Below are 27173 nucleotides of genomic sequence, written 5' to 3' on the forward strand. Positions count from 1 at the left end.
TGAACTTTTGCTGCATGTGTTTGTGTAGCCAGTACCTGGCAATGTACATAATGCTGGAATGTGGTTATTTTAATGATATTAACTCATCAGTAGCATGCAGTTGTGGCTCATTTATTTGTCGATCTGCGTAATGCGTTTGTGATTCAAAAGTAACATTAAATAATATTATAATTGTGTGCGGCTTGTAATATATCTGTTCTGTCTTAAGCTGATAATGTTACAAAGCACTTTAGATTTCCATATTACCAAAATTCACCAAATAATTTTAGTTTTCTATGTGCAACAATAAAGTTTTAAAATTGATTACCACAAGGAACTATTCTTGGTCCTATATTTTATGAATGAATATGCTGTGTCATGTCAAACTAATGGTCGTAATAATGGCGTGTCGTTGCAGTGAAGGCTCTTGCCTTAAATTCTAATTGGACTTTCACGGTCACGGTCGCGACACGAACAATGACAATCGCGTCTCCAGACCAGATGGTTTTTACTTCGATGAGCGCTATTGTAGATAGATATTTTTAACCGAGAACGGCAATGGGTTATAATTTTAGCAGTCTATGTATGTTCAATGTTAGATGTATTATTTTTAAGTAGGTACTCACGTTTAGGCTAGGTTACATTCTTAACTTCCAATAGTTCTTCTGCTCCTCTACAAGAAAACAATATGTTGGTGGTTACTTCGTTAGATGGGTTAAAGTATAAAACTTTTTAATTGTTAAAGGGAATGGGTCTGACTTAACCTACATTATTGCTGATATGCTTACTTCGATGTCGGTCGGTTTATTTTAGCGGACAACGGGTTTCTGAACCGATATGAAAGTAATTAGAGAAGCCACGTTCTTCTTGTATTGTAACCAGTTTGCTTCGGTCGCTGACTGTACACGATGGATGCTCTTTTTCTATTATTTTGCTTCGTGCGGATTTTGTTACATTTGTTTAAATATTTTGCCTGAATTCTACATAATACTTACCTATATTGTGTACATGTTCGAACTTAAATCAACTTTTAATTCTTGTGGTTTTCATCTCCTTTATTCATTATCTTGATATCCAATCCAACGCTATATTAAAACATGATTTCATAGTCATATTCGCATAATTACAGTTGTAAACATTCATTGATACCCGTCTACGCAATTCCAAAGAATGTACAATACATAGTTCGTTCACATACTTGTTTAAACATAAGAAAAACATAAAGAACGAAGTATAACTTTACAACCTTTTGTTGAAGCTGTGGTCTTAATTAATTTGTGTAAGTGCTTTCAGAGCGAAGGTAAAAGTTAACTTTCGGCATCACGAATGAAAGTAATCTCTTAAGCAAGTTACTACTTTGTATTAGTTTCGCTCTCGGTTGCTTTGCTTCCATTTAACTTGTATTCTCTTGGTGGCTGAATGTACTGTCACTGTCACAGTATATTTACTGTTCCCAACGACGAATATGAAATGAAATACATGATTCGTCCTCGTGTCCTGTCGTCCACTTTACTGATGTGACATCGAAAATTTTCTAAAATAGCGAAATTTCCACTTGGACAATTTTCGGAAACTTCTCATGTTTTTGTATATAAATCGAAATTTTTCCATTTCCAAAATAAACGTTTCCTGTATTATGAACTTTTCGCAACTTGCATATCTGTTCAGTCGCCATCAGATATATCGGAACGGCCAAGGTGTGCACAAATATCTGAACAAAGCCTCTTTATCAAGACATTAAAGCGTATGTTCAGATAATTTTGAGCACTTAGGCCGCTCCGATAAATCTGATGGCTACTGTACTAAGGTTCATGTCGCAGAATTTAGAAGTAGATTTTCCTCAACATATCTTAAAATTTATGTCGTTACATTGTATTGGTTATATACTTATCTATATCTCGCTAGACACGTAATTGATTTATATTAGTACACTACCAGTTGGCATTTGGTGTTGATTAGGTACTTATAATACTATGTAACTGAGTTGTTGAATTCAAATTCTATGCAACATTGATATCGTTAATTAATTCCTTGCCTGTCGTTTAACAACGAATTTAAATACCGTGATTTTATGGATATACTCGTTTTAGCGCGGCTAAATGTTGTCAGAGCATAAATGAGATACATTAATGCTGAAGATATTTTTGAATGCTGCTGCAACGTTTCTATAAATGCCTGTATAGAACAGAAAAACCGATGGAGATGACATGACGAATTTATAAGGCACCGACACTTTCGATAACGAAGGGACTGGCGGTTCGAACGGAGTCTTGTCATTACCTATATTAAATATTGAAATCGTTTACGAGTTCGAATAAGATTCAACTCTACAAAGTAGTGCAATTCAATTGAACACACATATTAATTATGGCTTGGTAAGTAAATACAAATTTACGATATCCCTTTCCTCTCGATCAAAATCGTTATTTACGTCTGTAGCTCCGATTGTGCGAAAAAAGCGAAATTGAACCAAATGTGTTTGCACTTTGCGTACGAGAGAGAAAGTTATGTTATACGCAGCGCATGCGCCTGACGGATTTACGTGATGATGACGCGCTCGTTGCGAAAACATGCGCAAAAAGTGCAGCAACAAGGAGCCATCGATATTCGACACTGTACGCAGTGTACGCGATTATGGAAACATTGAGTAACAGAGTTAACCACGCATGTTTCCCGCTGCGGTGGCCGATGTCGAACACGCCTGTAATTCTAGTGGTATTACAACGTACGTTTCAATTTCATCCACTATTGGATATTGGTTTGAACAGCTTTTCATTGACAAATATTAACTTGGATTTTGTTTGGATGTCTTTGCATCTTCCTCTCTTCCCTAGAGTATGAAGTCATGTCAGCGTGGTGTGCTAAAAATACACACATGTATACATCAGATATAGAAGATTGTAGCATAATCTGCTTACTGCCTCAAAACAAATGCAGGCTAAATCAAAAAGTAGGTTTTGCCATTAATTTCTGTATCAGCCACGTCTTTAGCTAATTTATCAGGGTTAAACAACCATCAATCATCGTAGCAACTAAAATTTTAAAGCTTGAGTATTAGATAATTTTATTTTGTCGAAGGCCAGTGGAAGGCGTTGTGTTATACATAGGCCATGGCCTTGATCTTGGCGTTGACGATCCACTGCCAAAGCCAAAAGCTCGCGCTGAAATTGAAAGAGAAATTGGTGCCATCGCAGAATTCGCCCAGCGCCGAGCGCTGGACCGTGCGCCCGAAGTAAAAGTGTTCCAAAAATGTACGCGAAATTACATTGCGTTTTCGCCTTAACCAGGTTATGGATGTGGGTCGAGTAACAGCTATCTGTTAGAGTTGATACTTTTTTTGTTCTGACATCCGGCTTTGTCAAGCGGAGTTCAGGGTCACTGAAATTCGGTTTTTGAGTGCTACCAGCAGGCGTACGTTTGTCGCGTGTAACTCTGAGGTTTTTGTATTTATTTAGGTTATCTAGCGCAACCTCTCTTTGAAGATACCTATCGTTTTACAAACAAGTCCTTTATTTTTCTTCATTACTTTTATCGGATACTACATTATATTGGTATGTGTGACTTGTGTAAGCTAACTCGATAGCTTTGCCATTGACCCTGCCAGTGAAATGTCTGCTCGAGGACTCGTCGACCCCCGATAACCCTGCCGTCGTGGCAATGGAAAGTATATGAAATTCTGCTTTGAGCGGATAACCTCTGACAATAAGAGAGTTAACAAAATTATTTATACCTATTCATTAAGAAAAATATCTCATTGACTTTGAAACTTGTCAATGTCAAATTGGTCATTGTGTGATAAGTATTGTTCATTTCATATTTAGAACAGAACCGTTATGTAGCCCCACTCTTAGAACAATGTCCTTGACACTAAAGATCTGGGCTATATAACTAGGTTATAGGAAATTACGGTTACGGAGAAATTAAACAGTTGCTACCGACTTGATACAATCGACATTGACACATAATAGAAGGGCAATAGTCATATCATACACGCTATCTCCAAGATAAGTGTCTTTTTTCTAAAGTGGTTTTTTGCTGTATTGACCTTTCGTGTCCTTTCCATATCTATTATGTTTTAGTTCTACTTTTTGTTTTGCGATACTGCTCTTGTTTTCTTTTGTTTTCCCACACGTTTGTTTGAAAAGTAGTCTTATGGTATAGTTATAATTGTTATAGGTAACAGCATTGTTATTAGTATGAAACTTGTTGAGAACAATACACCCTGCAGGGTCAGAAACACGTGAATGCCATTATTTATTATAATTAATTCATTAGCTCAGCGTTTACATTTCGAAAGTTAAAGGATAAGCTCGAAAGATTTATAATGTAAATTTCTCTTCGTCATTTCGGAAATTGCAAACTGGTTATTTTTATTTTTTCTTGTCGTCATACGCCACACCGTGTCGTATGTTTATGATTTTGACTCATTAAGGCTAAAGAAAGCTTGCTACCACAAGAGCATAAACTTATTGGTAATGAATGCATTAAATTAATGGATGTCTCACTATACCCATTCCCGCTTGTCTCTTTTCCCTTGATTGACCCCGCCTGATTCATTTCACTCTCTCTTTTGTTTCGTTTCCAAGTCAGACACCGACTTCAGCGCTGCGCATGGCTAATTTATCTTCGATTCTAACTGGTGAACTTGTTTCTTTCTACATATCTATAAGAACTTCTGTCCTTTTTAGGGTTTCGTACCCAAAAGGTAAAAACGGGACCCTATTACTAAGACTCCGCTGTCCGTCCGTCTGTCACCAGCCTGTATCTCATGAACCGTGATAGCTAGGCAGTTGAAATTTTCACAGATGATGTGTTTCTGTTGCCGCTATAACAACAAATACTAAAAAGTACGGAACCCTCGGTGGGCGAGTCCGACTCGCACTTGTCCGGTTTTTTGATTTCTTGATTGGTCTCTACTCAAATGCCAAAACAATGTATCAAATTAATTGTGCACTAATTTATGAGTAGTTTGAGAATTAGTCGATTGGTTCGTTTAATTGGCGTGTCGGCAATTTTGTTAGTGCACGGATATTGTCTGGTCCGTTATTTTTAGGGTTCCGTACCCAAAGGGTAAAACGGGACCCTATTACTAAGACTTCGCTGTCCGTCCGTCCGTCCGTCCGTCCGTCCGTCCGTCCGTCCGTCTGTCACCAGGCTGTATCTCACGAACCGTGATAGCTAGACAGTTGAAATTTTCACAGATGATGTATTTCTGTTGCCGCTATAACAACAAATACTAAAAACAGAATAAAATAAAGATTTAAATGGGGCTCCCATACAACAAACGTGATTTTTGACCAAAGTTAAGCAACGTCGGGAGTGGTCAGTATTTGGATGGGTGACCGTTTTTTTTTTTGCTTTTTTTTTTGTTTTTTTTTTGCATTATGGTACGGAACCCTTCGTGCGCGAGTCCGACTCGCACTTGCCCGGTTTTTTAAAGGTACGTGTACTACGTGTTTCGACTGTCGCCTAAAGCTTACAATACACATTGTCGCGTGGCTTTTTACACCTGTAAAAATCATCAACCAGAAGTTTCGGTTTTCTCTCGAGTTAAAAGCCTTCTGCTTGGGTTTCATTCTGTTTGTTGTTTTGTTGCGAGTGCGTCGGACGGAAGTGGCCGGTGAGTTGTTTGCGAAGGACGGGACCTTATTTGTGGAGCTTAGTGCACCGAGTGCAGGCTGAGTTGCACACGCATCGTGACTTGTAAACATTAAACATTCATTTTTATATTTTATCGCTTTCGACCATATTTACTACAACACAAAAACTTCATATTTCGTATGAACATATTTCATATTATATTTTAAAAAAATTATCTATTTCACCTTTTAAGATTTGATGTAAGATTTGTCTGATTCCAAAAACAAATGTACTCGCGTTTATCCTTTGGTTGTTATTTGTGATCCAAATTTTCATTAACATTCTCGCAATAGTAACCGGGTTAAGCCTTTTCGAACTCTGTTCTATTAACATTAGTATTTTTAAGCATTTATTAAATCCTTAAAATATCAGAGACATGTTTACCTCATCTACACCTGTTGCAAACTTGTATTCATTATACGAGAATTATGTCGAAAACTTACTAACTTAATTTTATGGTTCCTGTTTGGTGATTTAATTAATGTGTCTGTGATTGTAATTTCGTGCTATTCGCCCTTGTGTGTGTGTGTGTGAGTGTAAATCTGTATTAATTGTTTTTACCTTTTTGGTTCGACGCCTATTTATTCAAATGATCTCTTATATTCTTCTTCGGTAATTTCAAGGTAAGACTGATCTACTTTTTTCTGTAAAACACATGAATAAACTGACGTCACCGATTTAGCTTTGACGTTAAGAGCCAACAGGAGTGGTCATTCCTCCATACAAACGTAGTCCTCGTTTTCCTCCGTGGTTTTTGAAGCTAGAGCAATGATTTTTTCAACACAGATTAATATTGTCAATATCTGTGTCGGACCGTTTTGCTTTTTTTGATATTTTTGTTTTTTAAGGCGCTAGAGCCCTTCAAAAACGGCCAAAATGGCCTAATAGACTATGCCGCAATGAGAGGCGTGGTATTCAAAACTGATATCAATTAGCCAAAAAAGCAAAACGGTCCGACACAGATAATTTCATAATCATTTAGATTTCCAAATTTGGTTACGATTGGTTAAGTTTTGGGGGAGGAAAAAGAGGACTACGAAACCTCGATTTTTGTCATTTTTACGCAGGATTTTTCGCCTCAGCTGCAGTTGTCCCTATCGCACTAATTTTAGGGGCGGAGTCAAGTTTCTAAATACGTACACAGCCAGAAAAGTGATGGGCAATAGTCGACATTTAATGTCGATAATCTAGTGATGTAAGAAGTTATCGATAAACCGTCTTGTGTGAAAATATCTAGATCCTAAGATACAAGGGGTTTTGGGTTGAGAGTAGGGAACACATTTTTGTAGTTATGATATACAATCTATTATGAACTTTTTGATTCTAATATTTCAAATTAGAAATCAAAATCAAAAATATTTTATTGCATGGTTAAAATGGGTTAACAAAATTTTTAGGTACCTACAGGCACGCTTCGTAATTGTCGAGCAATTTAGGGTCCTAGCTGAATTGGTTGTTCCATACTTACTCGTGCTCTATGGAATGTCCAATTTAGCTAGAACCCTAAATGGCTCAACAATCACGGAGCGTGACAGTACTAATGATTCATGTTCTGTATATCCTGCCCTACAATGGCGTTAATATTTGGTTGTCATGTCTATGTCGCAGTCGGATCGTATAATCCGCCGTATTACATTACGGCTAGCCGTTTTCAAAAACAGGGGCGTTTTGAAATGCGGCGGTTTAACGATTAGTCGGATTGAATGCGGCTGAATGAGAATCCGCCGGAATGTATTCGGCGCCATACGTTCTTCAACACGGCTAGCCGTAATGTAATACAGCTAGTCATTAGCCGCCGCTTTGACAGTTTTTAGTTCCCATTTTTAACACCCGTGGCGCTGCCTGACAAACGCTGGGGTGTCCATCAAATCTGGAGTTCGTCGGACTGTTTATTTTCAAAAAACATTTCTTTCGCAACTTAACTAGACGGAGCCCCGCTTCGCGGGGCTCCTATTTCTGAGCGGTTTGCCCTTCGGGCATCTGAAGCTACCTAACCTACCTACCTATTGATTTAGTGAGACGTCCGTGAAAACATTACACTTTGGGGAAAAAAGCGTAGGTAGGTAAGTAGGTTAGGTTCGTTAGGTAGCTTCAGATGCCCGAAGGGCAAACCGCCCAGAAATAGGAGCCCCGCTTGCGGGGCTCCGTCTATTTAAGTTGTGAAGGAAATGTTTTGGAAAAGAAACACATGTAGTGCGGTGGGACCATGGTAAAAATAAATTAAATTGCAAACATTGTCAAACTCCGGTTACGTAGGCGACCGAAAGAACTGGTCACTCTACAATCTAAAATAGTAGTACGATGCGGCTAAACGTTGGCCGCCTTATTGAAGAACGTATCGCAATGACAATCCGGCTAATCGTCGAACCGCCGCATTTCAAAACGCCCCTGTTTTTGATAACGGCTAGCCGTAATGTAATACGGCGGATTATACGATCTGACTACGACATCTATACTTCGATTTTAAGCATTATTGAAAAAAAAAAAAGTAAATACTAATATTAACCACTAAGTACATAACTATTACAAAAAAAGCTAAATAATTATACGATTGCATGCTTAAAAAAGACACGTCACCTTCACTCTAATGCTAAACAAACGAAGAATAAGAACTAACAGCGATAAGACCGCCTGTTGCTACCTTTATCTACATTGTAAATCGGTTTTAGGGTTCCGTACCCAAAGGGTAAAACACGGGACCCTATTACTAAGATTCCGCTGTCCGTCCGTCCGTCTGTCACCAGGCTGTATCTCACGAACCGTGATAGCTAGACAGTTGAAATTTTCACGGATGATTTATTTCTGTTGCCGCTATAACAACAAATACTAAAAACAGGATAAAATAAAAAATTTAGTGGGGCCTCCCATACAACAAACGTGATTTTTGACCGAAGTTAAGCAACGTCGGGCGGGGTCAGTACTTGGATGGGTGACCGTTTTTATAAATAATGGTACGGAACCCTTCGTGTGCGAGTCCGACTTGCACTTCGCCGGTTTTTTTTAAATTTGTTTTTATGTTTGTGGTGTAATAAAGAATATTTTAGAGTCAGACCAAGAAAAGTCTACAGCAATTTTGATAGCACACGCAGTGCAAGTGTTATTTATATGTCATAATTTCATAGAAGCGACGTTTGAAATAATACTTGCACTGCGTGTTCTATCAAAATCGCTATAGATTTTTCTTGGCCTAACTCTACTTTAAATTACAAAGTAAGGCCTAAATTATAAAATAAGGCCCATCAATGTTTTTTTTGTGTTTATTAAACTTGATATTTTGTCTATAGTATTAGCGGACATGGCCTCAAAATTTAAACCCGCTTAAGAATCGGGCCTTATTTCGTGCATTATATACAATACTACCCATTTTTGTGTAGTCATTATTTATACTATAGAAGCATTGTTTGAGTAGCCAATTATTTAAACAGTATTTTTTTAAAGGGCAACGGTGGCAATATTTTAAGGTCTGGATAATAAGATACAGATCTTAATAAGGATATCAATGTAAGTGAATGTTACCATGACTACCAAACAAACAAATGTGATAGAATTTGCCAGCTGGCATTGTAACATTCAGACAGTTACCTATGTACCTAATCTGAAATATGAATAAATTAGTAATATTTTAAACAGGAAAGTAAACCGAATTTTGGCCTTTTGCTGGACACAATCACAATAGTAATTTGTTTTACAAGAGGGCAAAGTTTATCGCCACCGGTTGATGCATTTGCAGCACCAATGGTAGAAAATGCAAGCTCATCATCAACTGCATAATCGACGTTTGATATGACTATTGAATCCGAGCTTTTTGATCATGAATCATGATAAAACAAAATTTTAGAAGGTCGCAGAATAGTGGATTTAAAATATTTATTTTCTGTGATCTCAAATATCAGGCACGATCATACAAATTGTACATTTGCTGATCTTGCCTTTGTCATTGAAAGACGTAAGGGTTTACACAGAGAATATATATTTAAGTGTAATATGTGCAAAAAAAAGGATACGATACACTCTGAAGACCCAAAAAGAAAATGTTAGTAAATACTGCTCCTCCCCATGGTTACTTGGTTCCTTATTCAACCTACCTGAAATTAAACGAGTAGGTTAGTAAATTATATCATTTTACATTATAAAGTTAAATGTTTAGGTATCTCAATCACTTACTCACTGGTGGACATGGACGCAAAATTTTTGCCCATCTACTTAAACTATCTTATAAAAAATGAAATTTTGAAAGTTAGCACGCTTAAAGTTCGTTTTTTTGCATTAAGGTAACAGATTTTGACATGTCTTATTAAAAATTACCATTGAAAAATAAGTCATAGCAAATATGTTAGAATTATAAATCATATTAATGAGCAAGAGCACCCTAAACCGGCGAGCGTGTATGAGGAATGTTATGAATGTGAAGGAAGCGAAAGTGGTATGTCAGGATCGTAGCAAGTGGAAATCCGTGGTCTCTGCCTACCCCTCCGGGAAATAGGCGTGATTGTATGTATGTATGTATGTATGTATTAATCATATACTTTTTTATATTCTTTTGCTTTCATAAGTAATATAAACTAATTTTTGAAAGCGTTTTTCAATAATTATTAATAAAAAGACACGTCATGATTGTTTACCTTCTTTCTAATGCTAAAAAATAACGAACTATAATAACCGGGCCTTATTTGGTACAGAACCTTGATTTGATAGGTACATCGGATATTCTGGGCCCCTGAGTTTGTTACGTAAAGGACAAAATGGTGACATGTGGTTAGAGCTGATACTGTTAAACTAGTGGTTCTGTGCGCTAAGTATAAAAAATAAGCTTCAGCGAACTCATTAAGCCTAGAAAAAACCCTATACACCCTACTGCCACTTAAGTCAGTCTTGAGTCTTTGAATCAATTTCCGTAGTAGTACTAGTACTACTAAGGTACTAGGAGGTAATAAGGCCTATAGTAGGTATAATAAGGCCTACCTGAAAAATAATGTTCTTACAACAGTGTAACCGTGTTAGTTATTTGAGTAACATATATGTAAAGTGATACAATTAAAAGCTAACAGCAAACCAGTACATAAATTATATCTTATGTACTTCTTATGAATTACACTCTTATAAAGGTTTCGGCTAATTACGCTTAATTACTTGAATAAAGGTAGATGAATTGCGTGCGGTCCAATAGGTAACCACAACTCACGGAGTCCAAAACAATAAGCTGATCAGCAAAGTCAAGTAAACAAAGCCAAGTCACAGTAGTAGAAAGATTATCGAGTTCCGTAAACGTAAGCCGGGTCAAAAATTCAATCGCAACACAGTAAGTAATAAGTGAACGCCTCGAGGCAGTAACGCACGAAAAATAACATTGCAAATTGTCGGCAATGAGGCGCGCGCGGGTGCAAGCGTACGCATCTGTGTGCGTGCATTACACACACAAATACAGTCTCTCACGCCCCGTCAGAGCGACGGGTATATTCAGCTTGAAATCTCAAAATTGACTTTTAGGTCAGCTCCCGTTTCGTCTTAACACTTTGTATACTTGTTTGTACAGTCAACGGTAAAAATATGGTTGTACAAACCATCTCAAAAATATGTCCCATAACTCTTATGTCAGTGAATTAAGAACTATGGGACATATTTTTGAGTAAGTTGTCTATACCCATATTTTTACCGTTGACTTTGCATTCTACAATTGTAGGTGCGATTTATGTGAACAAAATGTGTAAGAAAGAAAAATAGCGATTTGCCACCTTTAAGTGTTGATGTCAACGAGAATCTACATACGATCAGATCAAGAACATCGTATATCTATATCTTTATTATCAGTAGGTATAAGATGCAATTTAAATTGTGCTTTGACGAGCTTTATTGAAGATCCAATATAGTCTGTTACTTTTTTCGCTTGACGTCATACATCTGCAAAATAAAATGCACTAAATTTAATGCCCTACTTCACATGCCGCTGCTAAAATATGGCGGAGGCCCTAATGGGATCAGTACTGCCGAAAATCACGTTTTAATGAAGGTGCGTCGTCATCCAAGGGCAACACACAAAAATTAGTCATACACTGCTGGCACTCTAATTTTTGCAAGAAAACTGCTTGGCATGTGTGCGTTACTTAAACTATTGTAGGACAGAAGCTACGTAGGTAAGATAACACACTATAATACTGTGTGTTGTGTCCTGTAGTAGGTAGTTTTTTTATGCTTCTACGTTACGTTTAATGTGTTAAAGAACAATGTGTCATAAAACACGTTTAATGTTTAAATCTTTTGTGTCTTGCAAAATTTGGCAAGGCATCCCTTTTAAAAAGATTACAAAATGTATCCAACAAACAACACGAGCTCTTTATATGCAAAACAGTTGTATCAAATTGGCAGGTGCCTGCTGTGGTGAAATTTTACCTGTCACGGTCTAATATTTTATGCTGAATCATATTAGTAATATTGACATTTATTCCTCATTTGCTCAATCCGTCCCGTACTATATTGTTAAAAAATGATTACTTCTTGGTTACGATTAAATTATCTTTAGAATATATTTGTCCAGAATGTCCAGATAGACCGCGATCACGCAACATTTTCCTCAGCTGTGTATTTCTTGTTCGTTACACCTCTGATTCCTCTTCTAATATATTTTTGTTGTTTAGCCTCCACTACTTGGCGTTCTTGACTTTTTTCCTCATTATCACCTTAATAGTTACAGTAAATGTTTCAGAATCGACTTTACCTTCAAGTTCATGACGTTTCATCATTGCTCTCTCGTTAAACGGTTACAGGGTGTTCTCCATTTACACGTTCCACTTCGTCCAATAAGCAGAGGTGACTGATGTCAAATTGGTGGTACTGGAGTACTGATTCGTTGACAGCGACCTTGGCCGACGCCAGTTTTAAAACCGTGTCTATTAGTTAGACTATATTTGTGACGTAACTGTGTAAAACTGGCGCCGGTCTGCCTGGAGACAGGTTTTGTGAATTGTAGCGCGGAAATTCAGGGGAAGCCTTTTCTGTTTTAATAGACATTGTGTTGTAATGGTAATAAAGTTTAGGTTGTAGGTTTAATTACAAGAATTCTAGCAATATCCTATTTTACAAAATATAATTAATCCATTTTGGTTCCATTTTTACCGAAGAACGGAGAACTTACCGATTGATGTTCGTTTCGGGTGAAATGATACTTGTGTGTTGTTTGTTAGTGCATAGTCCCCATGAACAAACAATATATACACTGTATACTATTCCCCACAGGCATCCACAGGTCACAACTGAGATCTTGGGTTAAATCTTTCGAGCTAGATAGTTTATTCACTCTAGTTATTGGATCACAACTTAGTAACATCTAAATGTTGTAACACTCAGTGGCTTATTATGCCTGGCGGATTGTATCCTAGTTACACCTATTATTATTCTAGACTCTCGACGGTTACCTGCGCCTGCGGCTTTGGCACGGCTCGACGCATGAGATCAACAATGTCAAGGATCTATTGCGCAACTCCACCGGACATCACCCTACTATGAATAGACAAATCTATACTTGACCATTAATATTCATGTTCATATAAACGAAGGTGACCATGTACATTTGGAAATACCACAACACTTTTTGTTTCAATGATCTTATCCGTCCTTTAAATAAATTAAAATTATCCACTACGTATGGTTTGACTTCTACGTTTATAGTTAATTATAACTGTGCAATTAAAAGTTAGCATGTTTTCGTCAAAGTAAAGACATTAATAGACAATGCCGCCATTGTTACTTAACACTTTTTTAAATTACAGGTTTGCCATATTTAATGAGTAATGACTAATTGCAGCTGTAACGTTTTTGTTGCAATTAATATCTGATACATCAATAAGGTAATCGATACGTTAGAAGAAATAAATGTATTGTATTTACTAAAAATAAATAACGAAAAATTTCCTAAATTCAAAAAAGCTAGTTTTCTTTCAGAAAGGCACACGTTCTTGTGATGGCTTAGTAGTCGGAAAAAGGCAAGTGCAGTAATGTAATGTTAGGGTTAAAAGAAGCTCAGATTACAATGTCCTTACATTTGCAGTCGTCAATATTAAAGAGGTTTAATTTTCCCGGGAACCGCAGTAAGTCTCGCGCGCTCGCATCTCGCGCCGCGGGGTCCCGTCGCCAATGTTTTATGCAGACACACCTTCTCGGAAGATTTGTTTGACACCACCGCCGCCTTTTTGTCTGAATTATTGCTGTTAATCAGACTTTTGTTTTAATTTTGTGTTCTCTTCGGTTCATTATGGATTTGTTTTATCGGCCGTCATTTATTTTGGGACTTCTTTAGCTTTGCTGTTTGCTTTATTGTCTCTGTATTTAGTAGTTTGTTTTGTGTTTGTTTTCACGGCATATTTGGCAGAGTTTTCTTTGTCCTGTTCTTGTTTGTGTATTGAAATAAGTGCTTGATATGGATATTGAAGTAGGAATGATTTATTTAATTGAACAATTCACATGACCATGGCGTTGTTAAGGATCACAGTTCATTCAGTTGTCAGTATAATTGACGTATATTTTACAATCAGACCTCTGCGATCACCTGTATATTTGCGTCTGTGTCCACAAACTTAATTACTATTCAAATCTGTGTAATCTGGCTAGGGTTTTGCATAAATGCCTGTTTTATCAATTCGGATAAATCATTTGTACTTGGTTCCCAGCTGCTGTTGAAATTAATCTTCGCAATAAGTTTAATTTGATTTGCAAATATACTTACTAAAGGTATTTAGATGCCAGATGTCCGTTGCAAACACACCTCTGCTGGACCCAATAATTACTAATTTAATGTGCAATATTCTATTTCTGGACTAAATATATCTCTGATTTTCTTTGAAGCTTGTATTTTGTAAGGGTTTTGCATTTTATTTTATTTTAATTTAAACCAAATTAAGCCGTTTATTGACAGTCGGAACATGTTTACTTAGAGTAATTGAATTTTCTTAATGCTTGCTTGGGAGGGTATCAAGTTTTTCTGCCCTTTTGGCCGAACCGCAACCGATTCATTATCCAGATGTACAAGTACATCCCACTCGGCATTGTATTGCACTTTATTGCATTTATTCCGATAATTATGCATTCGTTCACCGCAGCACGTACTCTATGCCTAGTGTTTTGCCGGTTCTGTAAAAGGCACTCAAAAATAGGCCTTAAGGTTTTTCGAGCTTGAATAATTTAAATGGTATTCGCGTAGAAGAATAAACGATAATGGCGTGTATACGCCTGTGGCGTTAAGGGCCCTTTCTGTTGTTGCTACGTATGTGGTCAATTAACATGACTGGATCTACTCCCGCGCACTGGAATCTGCAGCCTCCGAGCCGTTTTAAATGCTAATCGATTCTTAATTAAAACATCGTATCGATACATGCGATGCTAACAATATTCAAATCGATAATAATCTGTGTTTATTGTCGACTGATAAGACTTAATAGTATATAGAGTAAGTTAGCAGTAGCTTAGAGCTTATCTGTTAACATTGTCAAGGCAGGGCCTTTGTTCCGCAGATTAATTTCATCAGCTGGTATGATATAAGATCTGACAGAAAATCTATCTGTTGTAATACTTGTAATATTACAGTATTGCTTGCAACATTTTTTTTATATTACCGTAACATCTGAAAATTATTTGGCATGAATACAATATTGAAACAAGTAATATTATAAGTTATAACAACGATAAGAATACCATATTACCAAAATAAACTGAACTACTTATTGCTTCTTTACAAAAATAGGCAGTAAGTAAGTATCTGATTACTGAATACTGATGAATGAACGTATGTTTTCTGTCTGGCCCTCTTCTGCCGTTAAAACAGCTGGCGAAATGGTTCAAATATATATAAACCGCCAGATTAAGTATCTCGCGGTTCACAGTTACATAACCTGTGACGTAAAGCAAGCGATTATCTATTTACTGAAGGACCTGTTCTAGAATCCGGTCCTAGGCACTCGAGGCTCAGACTGTATATCCATTCAGCTGAGGGCTAACGATTCGTGATTGTTTAGCATATTTACATTTCTAATGAGCTAGTGGTTTATGACTTAAATTCCGTTATATCTATCTAATCTTCTAATTTTTTTTATATGATTCCACTCTGAATTCTTCATTGTCAATTTACGCTTAATTTTATAAGGAATATGCATACAATTTACGTTGGATATGATTTAGGTATTTATATCGTTTTCAAGATCATCGTTTAAATAATACAACAGTTTCAAGAATTGTATAGGCACATATAAATAAAAACAATATTTGAATAAATCAAGTTGAGAAATTTAAATGGCCCTTTCAGTCAAAACAATGTTTTAGAGCTGGTAAAAGATTGATAATATCGAAAGATGATATGCATAAGCTCCACAGTCATCAACTCATCACACCATGGGACCAGCGACCAGAGAGTAGGAGATAGAGAGGGAGAACCATATAGTACTTTTAAATGTACTATAAAGGAGCAATTAGAAATATCGCGATTTATAATTTCTAGGCCATGATATCTGATTGTAGTTTGACGCATCAAAGTTGCCTTCCTTTCCATGAATTAGTTATCGATCTAGCTATTATATCGCCATAACCTACTGTTTTTGTTTGAATTCGACTTTGTCATGAGGACTAGTTAGGTCATATCATATACATTCAAGTGTCACGTCAACATCATTTAATTCATTTCAAAGCACCACGCGGGTAAATAGTCAACATTCACTTGTTATTAAATAACTTTAACAGCTTCTATATACTCCTATCTGTATTTAACACTGTTGCATCTTATTACATTTAATAGCTTTACTGTTTACCTTTTCAATGCTAAAGATATCTTTATTACCTACGGATTTAAATTATGAGTTTGTTTTGTCCAGCTATATTAACTAATTTATCTTAACATACCTAAATAAACAATGATAATTGAAATGAATCGAAGTAATTTGTACAGCGAGCTGCAAAATTGCATGGCCAAGCACTTTTGCAGCTGGGTATACATTGCAACAGATAAATGTAAATTTATAATTGCCTATGACCATCGTAATTAAGGTTGAATCTGGATCGTAATGTTCAAAAATAGAATAAAACATCTTTTCATCATACGTTTAAACAACATATATCACGTACTTCAAAAATTATACGACTGTTGCGATGTTACGTCTCTTTTGGTGCCATAAATAGAACACGAGGACTATATTACCGCGCACAGAAAACCTTGATATGACGAGAATGGTAAAAAAGATGTCTGTCTATTTTTGGCGTGTCATCTGAGGATTTTGCTTTACGAAACTGATCTTTATGATTTAGGAGAGTAGTATGATTAACGCATTAACACTGTCAACTGATAGAATAAATCGAGCGTGTACTTTTATCACCGTTTTGGTCAGACACAAATTGCCAGATCAATTTAAATGTCCATGGTGAAATTTAATATGTGATGATACTACACGAATAGCGCATAAAAGTTTATTCTAAAAAAACATAAACGTGAAATTGATATTAAATTTATTATAAAGGTGCTAAGACTGCTATATAAGTGATCACTGAACCCTGTCTTCTGGCATTATTCATAGACGTCTGTCAAATCAAACAGACCGCTGATAACCGTTGTCCCTATCTAACATTTCTGTGTGTTAGAAAGAGACAAAATTTAACAGAGGTTTGTAAGAGATTGCAAAGTTTTATGAATAAGGGGGTTAGACTCTCTACGACACCTTGACACCTAATCCTACATCTTATATAGACATGACGGATGTCTCCCAACGCTTACTGTGGTGCCTTGCTCTAGTTTTCTTTTCTTTTATACTTTTAATGTGTTCCTTTAAATGTGACCATCTCCTATTTGGATCGCTCTCGTGCTTAAGGTCTGTGTGCCCATCAGTGGAGGGACGTATATAGGCTATATTTTTTGCTATGCCGTATAGTTTATCACAGCTCGGTTCTGAACGACAATATCTTGACTATAGTTACGCCAAGTAGTCGACATTGGCTCGTGTTTACTATGCCTCCTAAAATGTCTGCTTACTCTTCTACTTCTACATATTTCTAGGCGGTTTATTTCTTCTTTTCTCCCTTACACAATGGCGTATCTTAATGCCAATATAATTTTAGCTTGAAAAGTAATTCAGTTAATGTATCGACTTTAGCGTCCGTTTTTGCGGTTCTTGGCTTAGTTTCAGGGGTACAGATGTCCGAGGTGGGAAAATTTGCTTAAAGTCGAAAATGTGGAAAATTTCATGGATATTTATATTTGAAACTTACCGTTTGTATACGAGTATCTTTTACCCGTTCTTTCAAAAACCTTTCATCCCGACGGTTCCGAGTGCACGCTCGTCCTGAATGGTGTCTCAGCTAGATTAGTGTTATCGAAGAGCAGGCAGGTGTTTGCCCACTCGCCTTGACCGCGCACTATGCCCTCTCACTCAGGCCTCGGGGTGACTTTGCAGTCTTTGCACCTGGAGCTTGCCACCAGAATATTCCTTACGAACACTATTCTTGTAATACTTCTGAAGAAGTCTGATAACTTGAATTACTAGGATACCGAGTTTTCATTTGCCACAATCAAAATTTAATGTCAAGTTATCAATAGCACATATTTTACGGCATAGGTATTATCTTATGCTTTTAAACGAGCAATACTTGTATATATTTTTATATATTTCGGGGATATCGGAAACGGCTCTAATGATTTCGATGAAATTTGCTATATGGGGGGTTTCGGCGGCGAAAAATCGATCTATTCTCCGGGAAAACGAGTTTTTATATGTTTTACGAGCAAAACTCGGTCTCCCAGATATTAAGTAGGTAAACATCATGACCAGGTAAGTATTTTTATTTTTTGTAACAAACGATGTTGGATGTACGGTCGGTGCCCCAACTTAAGTAAGTACCCAAGTGGCAAAGTAAACTGGATACTTATGTTAGGGAACCGACTGTACCAACCTGTCCAAAATGTAGCTTAAAAGTATTTGCCCGTAACATTGTAACACAGTCGTCATAATAAAATGTTATCCATCACAGCTTTGGTTGTTTTTTCCTGGAGCAAAGCTGCCTTGATGTTTTTATTCATCTCGCGATCTCTCAAATATCTACCGATGTCTGTCGCGTTTGATATGAATTACAAAGTGTATGTATGAGTCCTTAAGGCTACCGAAAACACTATATATAACAATATATCCCTTTTATACAGAGTGAGGCCTCAATGGGGATACATTTCATACATTTATTATATGTGAGATGATCTTTGAATCTAGAAATTAAAATTATAGGTAAAGTTATCTAACTGCTTATTGTTAGGTAAAATGAAAAGTGATGACTGATGAATATGTGTGATATACTATGTTATAATTTTGGTTAAGTATCTCATATTGATAAACTTGATATTTTTATAATTTATGACATTTTGTGTTATTAATGCATTTCAAAGTAACTTGCTAATAATGATCATTCTGACCCGATCGTTTCGCTCACCTTGTATATTATGTATGTTTGACTTTTCGAGAGGTTTGACATGGGTTGACATTGATTTAAGTGGTCCTTTTTGGCAATTCCAAACTTTTGCAAGGCCAGACCTTTCAGACATACGTTTTATTCATTTGTACAAGCTTATTTGAATATCTTTTTTATAGGTGTTCAAAAACAGTTTATTCAATTTATTCCGCTGGCGTGTCTATATAAAATTTATTGGGAGTGAATCGGTTAAGATTAAATAAACCATCTTATTGTAGTTGTGTTAGTGGTCATGGACCATCGAAGACAAGTCTACTGACCAGTTACGCATCTTATTCCGTCGATTTAAAGTCTACTTTCGTAAAATTTTAGTTTGTAGTAATAGACTGGCTTTCATACATCGGTTGCAACATGGACGTGAGATCAATTTGCTGTGATGAGATCGAGATTGATATTGATTACGCTGAGGCTCGTATTATGTGCTCAGTCTTACTTTCTGACCGGTAAAATGAAAAGTTATAATCCCATAAATAAGGTAGACAAGGCAAGGCTAGATAAATGTAATAGTACGATCAAATCTGGTTTTAGATAGGTACAGACCAAAAGTAACAAATCAAAAAATTTATGTTTTCAAAGCTGCTTTTATGAGTCTGGCAGAATATCAAACGTTTTTTTTTTGCCAATAAGATATCTGTTTTGAGAACTGAAGACCAATTCGGCTTATTTTAATGATTACTATTAGCTTGCTCGTCCATTCGATATTCTTTTTGTTATAGAAAGTTTAATAAACGTGTGTCAAATGTCGAGACGTGGCGGCAAACCCCGTTGAATAGTGTCCTTGTGGAGATCGTGTCGCGCAGGTCATCCATGATAAATGTCTAGGCGCGGTGGTAGCAACAACCTGCCGCGCTAGTCCGCGTCCCGTTATCACTGCAGCGATAGCGCGCGATAATCCGCCATTGCACAACTTTTGTATCTCGGCGTGCAGTAACCAATGCGCTTCATTAAGTATCGCTCGTAAAAAACGCGCACGCCACAGTTTATAGATCGGTTTTTCTGTTCCTAGAGCTCTTAGACTTGGCTCAGTGCTCAACCCGGAGTCGCCGGTGGTCATCGGCCTGGTGAGTTTCGCAAGTCCTGTTATCTGTATGACTCGTTTCACATTAATATTCCACAGGAGCCGTTAATGCGAACTTAGCTAGCTTTACGATGGCTCGCTGTCAATGAAATTGTAATTCGGTGACAGTTAATTCAGCTAGAGAACATCCGTAACTTGACCCGATACGTGACGCACCGGACAAACAAAAAAACGCCCCTGTTTCTAAATCTATGTGTAAATTGTAAACTGATACGGGCTTAAAGCTGAGGGACAAAGACATTCCGTAGACGAGACGAGAGGGAATCTTCTGTGAGGGCGGCGCGCAGACGGCTTTCATCGTATGTAAATACGTGTCCCGCAAAAAACGTATGGACGACCAATAAAAACCCCGTGTGGGGAGCAGGGCCGGGCGTCGCGCGGGCGCACTCGCAGCCGCACTCTGCAGTTGCATTCGGCCGCGCCGACGCGCGCACGCAGCCTCCACCCTCGCCCTCACTATGCGCATGCCCGCACCATCCACGATCCTAGTTTTTGCAGTATTCCGTTAACCACTAGAACTTCGCGTGCGATCCGTTTCCGCTCCGCCGATCGCGTAGATTAAGGGTTGCGGACCGCTCAATTGTGTCAGTCGCTCTTGAGTTGCGATTATGAAGTGAGTTAGCTCAACTAATTGGAGATAAGCGTGTCGCACTTAACCTACCTTAAGTATGTATGTGCTCGTTCTGATATGTGCCTCTTTTGTCGCAGGGCGAACGCGGTCGCTCCAGTACCAGCGGGCGGGGAGGCGAGCCCCGCGGGCCCGCCGGCCGAGGACGCCATGAGGGGAGTCGAAGGGACACCAGAGGAACAGGAAAAATTAGCGACAGGAAACAACAATGGCTCCCTGGACTGCAAACTGCCGCCCCAGCAGGCCGTCCCTCGCTCCGCCTTCCATTCCACACGAGTCTTCATGCTGGTCTTCCTGTCCGGTTGGGTGCTGCAGGGGATGTTCCTCACGTATTTCGTGAGCGTGACGACAACAGTTGAGAAACTTTTTAAGATCGAGTCGAAGACGACCGGGACGTTGCTGGCGGCGACGGAGATCGGTCAGATATGTACGGCGTTGTTTTTGACGTATCTGGCGGGGCGAGGGCACCGGCCGCGATGGATCGCGTGCATGATGCTGGTGCTGGCCGTGGGGGTGATCGGCTGCGTGCTGCCCCACATGAAATACGGGACGAAACTGTTGGATGTTCACTTAGATTCCCACAGAGGCGGGGCAGCTCCGATCTGTTCGAACGGAACGACGAACAATAGCTCATGTGACGCCGCGCACGTGCAGAGTACCGCGAACCGCGCGTCGATGACGGCGGTGGTGATCCCGTGGCTGTTCGTGTGCCTGCTGGTCGTGGGCGTGGGACAGACGGGCATCGCTACGTTGGGGATCCCCTATGTCGACGACAACGTCGGCAGCCGACAGTCGCCACTATACATGGGTAAGTGTTTATTTTGATACTTTAAGTGACTTTCTAAAGACACAAAGGGATAGATGGCGACGTGGCTAAATGCTCGAATCCAGAAATACAGTGACCTCTTTTTACCACTAGCCCTCCCAACTGGGTATGGTATATCTTGAAAAGCGCAAAAGCCCACCATTACTTTCAAATTTTCAAAATTCTCCTATGTGTTGGTCTTGGCCTCCTAAATATTCGGGGTACCATATTGATCTGTGTGTCAGGAAAACTTATACATTACCTTTACAAACTTTGAGATCTTCTACGCTCGCAAGAAGATATCTAAGCGTGTTAAATATGCACTATATTTTAATAATTAAATATGGCAACATTTTGTATTCTTCTTATTCCTTGTCGGTTTACTCTTGACAACTCTGTCACCTCTCGGTCGTTCTCATCATTTCAGTGATTGGTGGCGAGCTTCACAACCCGCCGCCATTCTTCCCTGTACCTATTAAATATAATGTGAGTCTTGTATACGTGATGTATGTTCAATTTCTCCAAGTTAAAATTTGACTTTTTGATATTACTTGTATCAAATTATTTAAGGTATTTAATTTATCTTAAATAAAGAAAAGACTCATATCTACACAATATAAAACAAAAAATCGGGCAAGTGCGAGTCGGACTCGCGCACGAAGGGTTCCGTACCATATAAAAAAAAAAAAAACAAAAAAAAAAGCAAAAAAAAAACGGTCACCCATCCAAGTACTGACCACTCCCGACGTTGCTTAACTTTGGTCAAAAATCACGTTTGTTGTATGGGAGCCCCATTTAAATCTTTATTTTATTCTGTTTTTAGTATTTGTTGTTATAGCGGCAACAGAAATACATCATCTGTGAAAATTTCAACTGTCTAGCTATCACGGTTCGTGAGATACAGCCTGGTGACAGACGGACGGACGGACGGACGGACGGACGGACAGCGAAGTCTTAGTAATAGGGTCCCGTTTTACCCTTTGGGTACGGAACCCTAAAAACAATGTTATGCCCGTTGAAAATGCTTAGTGGCCTGGGTTCGAGGAAAAATTCAAACCTAATTATACACAACATAATCATAATGCCTTATTATAGTTGTTATATCGTGCAGCAGACGTTTAAAAAAGTCGTAAAACAAACAACTGAACATGCCCATGAGAAATATAATTATACCTAAAGTAAGCCAATGACGCCTCCGAATTTCCATAATATGGCTGGTGCAATAAATAAAATCAATTCGCCCCCACCGCGATCGTTAAGATAGCGTCATAATGAATTGTTAACTGCAATTGAGATCCATTGGCGCTCGCACGAAAGCTCAGTGCGTTGCACTCGATACAGGAATCGATTAAGATCGTTTCAATCGATTGTTACCGATGAAAATCGCATAAAGGTGAATAAATCAGGCGCGCGCCGCCCACGCCGCCCGCCCTCCGAGTTGCGTAGGTAATTAACCGGTGCGTAAAATGCGGTTTGTTGCCATTGTATTCCGAGTGTATATTAGTTACAAAATACTAGTGCATGTACAAAAGGTGAATCTTAGTGCAGGTTGATTCGGATCTTATTGGCAAACTATCTATATTGTCGTAGACTTTCGGCGACTGCTAATGCCGATGCTGGTAACACAATAACCCTGTAAACCTAACCTTATGGCTCCTCTACACGATGGGCCAGCGCCGGTCACTCCAAGGGACGCATTTATGCGTTAGAGGGAGCAAATGATATTGCTATCTCATTCTACCGCATGGCTGCGTCCCTTGGAGTGGCCGGCGCTGGCCCGTCGTCTAGAAGAGCCATTAGATTGGTGATAGGTGATAGCTGTTTAAGCTGGTGTTATGTATTTTTATAAAATCAGAAATGTATTATACGTCTCTTATACCTATTCTAAACGTCCCTGTTTTCAAATGCATTTTTTTTATGCTGCTCTCTTCAAATAGTACGAGAGAGTATTGTTTTCTTAACTCGTCCCTCTTATTTTTTGTTGGAGACACGAGTACATAAATGTGACTGCTTATAGACATCAGATAAAGGATAGCTACAAAAAAACTAATATATTTTGCAAAGATACACCTTTTTGTTAACATCGTCGACCATTTATGTGTAGATCTTATTACAATGTAATAAGATATACCAAAAGTTTAGTTTAGTATGCTGTTGTACATTTGTTGTGTCTGCGCAGAAACTGGCGCACGCGAGCTAGTGTAAGCCGATACGATTACGACTTGCACTATACAGCGGTAAAACAACTTTTTATATACGAATTCCTGGGGTCAAATCTTATGCTGAACAGGAGTCTGCAAGCTAAATAGAAATCTGAAAGTTTGTGAGCAAACAGAATCTTTCACCCTAAAACATATGATATAATGTCTGCAGTCTTCAATCATTCTTGGGGTCTTCAAAACGAAGCTCAGTGCGATATTTGTGATCTTGATCGACTTTATGTTGTATTCGGACAATGGATTCAAAAATACTTCCTCGATCCTATTTTTTCACACCAAAACTGGTTATTTTCGAACTCGACAAAAATGTCCGAATGGTCTTTATCCCTTATTAATTCAACTCGGGGTCGGTAATAACAGTAATAAGTAGTTATTAAAGTTGGTGAAATTGTATGGTTACCGCATGAGAACTGTAATCTGTCCCATCCAAGAGACGCAGGTAGTTTCACGATAGATGCTGCTCTCTAGGAAACTTTGGCCCAATTGTAAGTATCTTCTAATGGAAATAAAATAATAATAATGTTGGGTCAGATTTGAAACACTTTGCTTCAACTTGTAGGCAAATCTAATGCCCGTTAGACGTTTGACGTCTTTGAATACTTGGCCATTTATTTGAGTGCTGCCTCTTTGCCCCTTAGTTTGCGTCTGTGCTTCTTCGTTTTGATCTTATAAATTTTCTTCTGCTGTAAAAGAAAAATTGTGCAGAATTAACTGGTGTTCTACTGCGGTTGGTTCTTTTTCTCAAAATATCTCGGACCCCTGTAGTAAAGCTATCGTTCAGCTTGGGCGATAATGCATACCCGCAGACATAACATTGATTTGTTCAAAACAGTACAAGTTCCATATAACTTGTATGATAACCGTTTTTCACCAGCCACAGTTTATTTATAATACAAAATGCATGTGCTTATACGAGCGTCTGACTCGCCCTTGTACCATTTACTAGCTGATAGCGCTCAGGATATCGGTGCATTGATAACTGAGTGCATTCTTTCATAAGAGTGTAGTAGGTTAATGCTTCAACTGCTCCATTTGTCCCAGAATAGGTTAAGTGGACCAGTTGAATGTATTAGACGGTGCTCTGTTAAGTCGTTATTTAATGGGTTACGTTACGACATTTTATTTGCGCGGATGTCTCAAAACATCCTACCTATTTAAGGTCCAATCTCTAGTCTTGAATAAATTTTCTTGTCACTTCACGATTTTATGTAATGGGTTAGGACATTTTGTTTGCGTGGATGTCTCAAAACATCCTACCTATTTAAGGCCCGATCTCTATTAGTCTTGAATAACATTTCTTGTCACTTCACGATTTTATTTAATGGTTTAGGACATTTCGTTTGTGCGGATGTCGTAAAACATACCTACCTATTTAAGGCCCAACTGTCACTTCACGATTTTAATTATGTTATTGTCCAACGTGTGGTAACTTGAATGAGACTGTGATCGTATTTCCAAATCCTTAAGAAAAAAGTATTCGATCTTTAGAACTAGCTAATTAACTAACAAAGGCCGCGTTTTCCCTCCTATTAGTTGTTTTTCTATTCAAGTATTTTAAGTAGACATATTTGGTCTACTCTCTATTCATTTATCATCAGAAACACGTCCGTGAACTTCTATTAATTCTTTGTAACTTGATGTCTGCATCAAGGTTCGACTGCGTATTAGACTTTATCATGCCCAAAATTTCCCGTTACCTAGTTTTCCTAATGAAAACCACGTGTAATCTCGATTAAAGGACGAATGGACGAAATATCTAAATATACAAATTATTGAAAACATTTTAATCAGTTGCATAACTCTGCTCCCGATCGCTAATTCGAATATCAATTTGTGGTAACGATTGATGACCTGAATTGGGACGCACTGGACGCCCCCGATAGGACTATTATATCTGTGATATAATAGCACAGAATTCAGGTCAAATGAATTTCCATTAATAAGATGAACAGGAAAATGATTCAGAAAACCACAGGCGATCACGTCGTGGCTAGAAGCTTTTGCAATCTTGGTTGGGATTGGGACAGTCAATAGCAAAAATAGCTATTTAAGTGGAAACACGTCAAAATGATCTGAATGAAAGTCTATTTTCAAAAGTATGCAGTTCAATTTGAAGTATTTGTAAATTGTTTTCTGTGAAATTGTATTTGTAATAAATATTTCGTTCTGTAACACTATAGCAGGAAATCACACGATTGTGTATAATTGACAGTGTGTTGTTCCGATCATATCACTGATAGATATCACTAACAATAATGCCTATGTTCCCATTTTCCCTATCGTCTATACATGACCAGTCTGCATTATCAACTTCCGTCGTGAATCTATCCACCTATTGCATCACAGAAAATAGGCCGTGTAGCAAGCCACGTGCTCCATCCAATTGAAATGCAATAAAATTAAGAAGTAAAAGGTGCAGCTCTATTTCAGTAGCGCATCTGTGCCACTGGGCCGCCGTCTGACAATTTGAGCTTGTTGTCGCAGTTGTAACTACCACGTTAACTTTGCCTTCGCTAGGAGAGCTAGTGCCGGGAATTGTAGGGACTTCTCTAGGGAATTGACAGTTCCAATTTTGAGTAGCGAATTGGTTAAGTTTGTCGTAACGCTCTGAAGTTACCGATGCGTTTGGAGCACTAGTTCTTGTAAAAGGAACCGAAATTTATGTCAGCGTGTTTTGGTACAGTGATCTTTTTGTGACGTTGATATGTTAATTTTGATAGATTTTTATCTGTTTGAGTTTTGTAATTTACAATATACGCATTTGTAACCTCCGCTGAGTGTCGTAGAAATGAATAATTCTTAACGCAATCTTGGCTGCTTTGTCAGGTCACGGTAACTACTTTTTAAACTTTAAAAAAATCCAAGTAAATACCCAGTAGTCCTCGTTTTGTTGTATTCATTTAAATTTTAATATGAATTATATTTGTCCTTATATATTTCACAGAATTTTACTTCGTTCATTCCATTGTCAAACGTTACTCTTCGGAAACGTTAAAATTCTTTGTGGATTTCAAGAGCGAAGTCTGTTATATTAACCAAATTCTCGGTTTCTGTAATATCGGGCAGTGGGCCGGATTTCTTAATGCGTTGGCCACGCGTGACAGGACGTGGCATCTCCGCGCTTGTTAGGGGGGCTTAAAATACATTCGTTTCCTTGATCAACTTGGGAAATGGAAGATTGTCTAATTTGGGAGCTAAAAAGAATACATCTTCACTCAAACTGTGATGTACCATATCTTTCTAACATCCACACTTTCCGATCTACCTTATCTCTTCTCATTGAAAAAACAAATTGATACAAAAAGGAAAAATCGACCTAGCAGTGGCAAGTAATTATGTACT

The 27173-nt window shown here is 38.1% G+C and overlaps 1 protein-coding gene across 3 annotated transcripts in view; it reads left to right on the plus strand.

Moving 5' to 3' along the window:
* LOC134790163 (solute carrier organic anion transporter family member 74D-like) overlaps positions 1-27173 on the plus strand; it is a 72864-nt gene that overhangs the window by 13688 nt on the left and 32003 nt on the right. For 2 of the 3 annotated variants that reach the window (XM_063760976.1, XM_063760975.1), the window contains exon 2: positions 20888-21615. In XM_063760976.1, the coding sequence (XP_063617046.1) occupies positions 20958-21615 (658 nt within the window). In that variant the 5' untranslated portion in view covers positions 20888-20957. Of the gene's footprint in view, positions 1-19920; positions 20793-20887; positions 21616-27173 lie in introns of those variants that run through there. The other variant, XM_063760974.1, reaches the window with a different exon arrangement.

This window comes from Cydia splendana, chromosome 4 (assembly GCF_910591565.1).
Source record: "Cydia splendana chromosome 4, ilCydSple1.2, whole genome shotgun sequence".
NCBI classification, from domain to species: Eukaryota; Metazoa; Arthropoda; class Insecta; order Lepidoptera; family Tortricidae; genus Cydia; species Cydia splendana.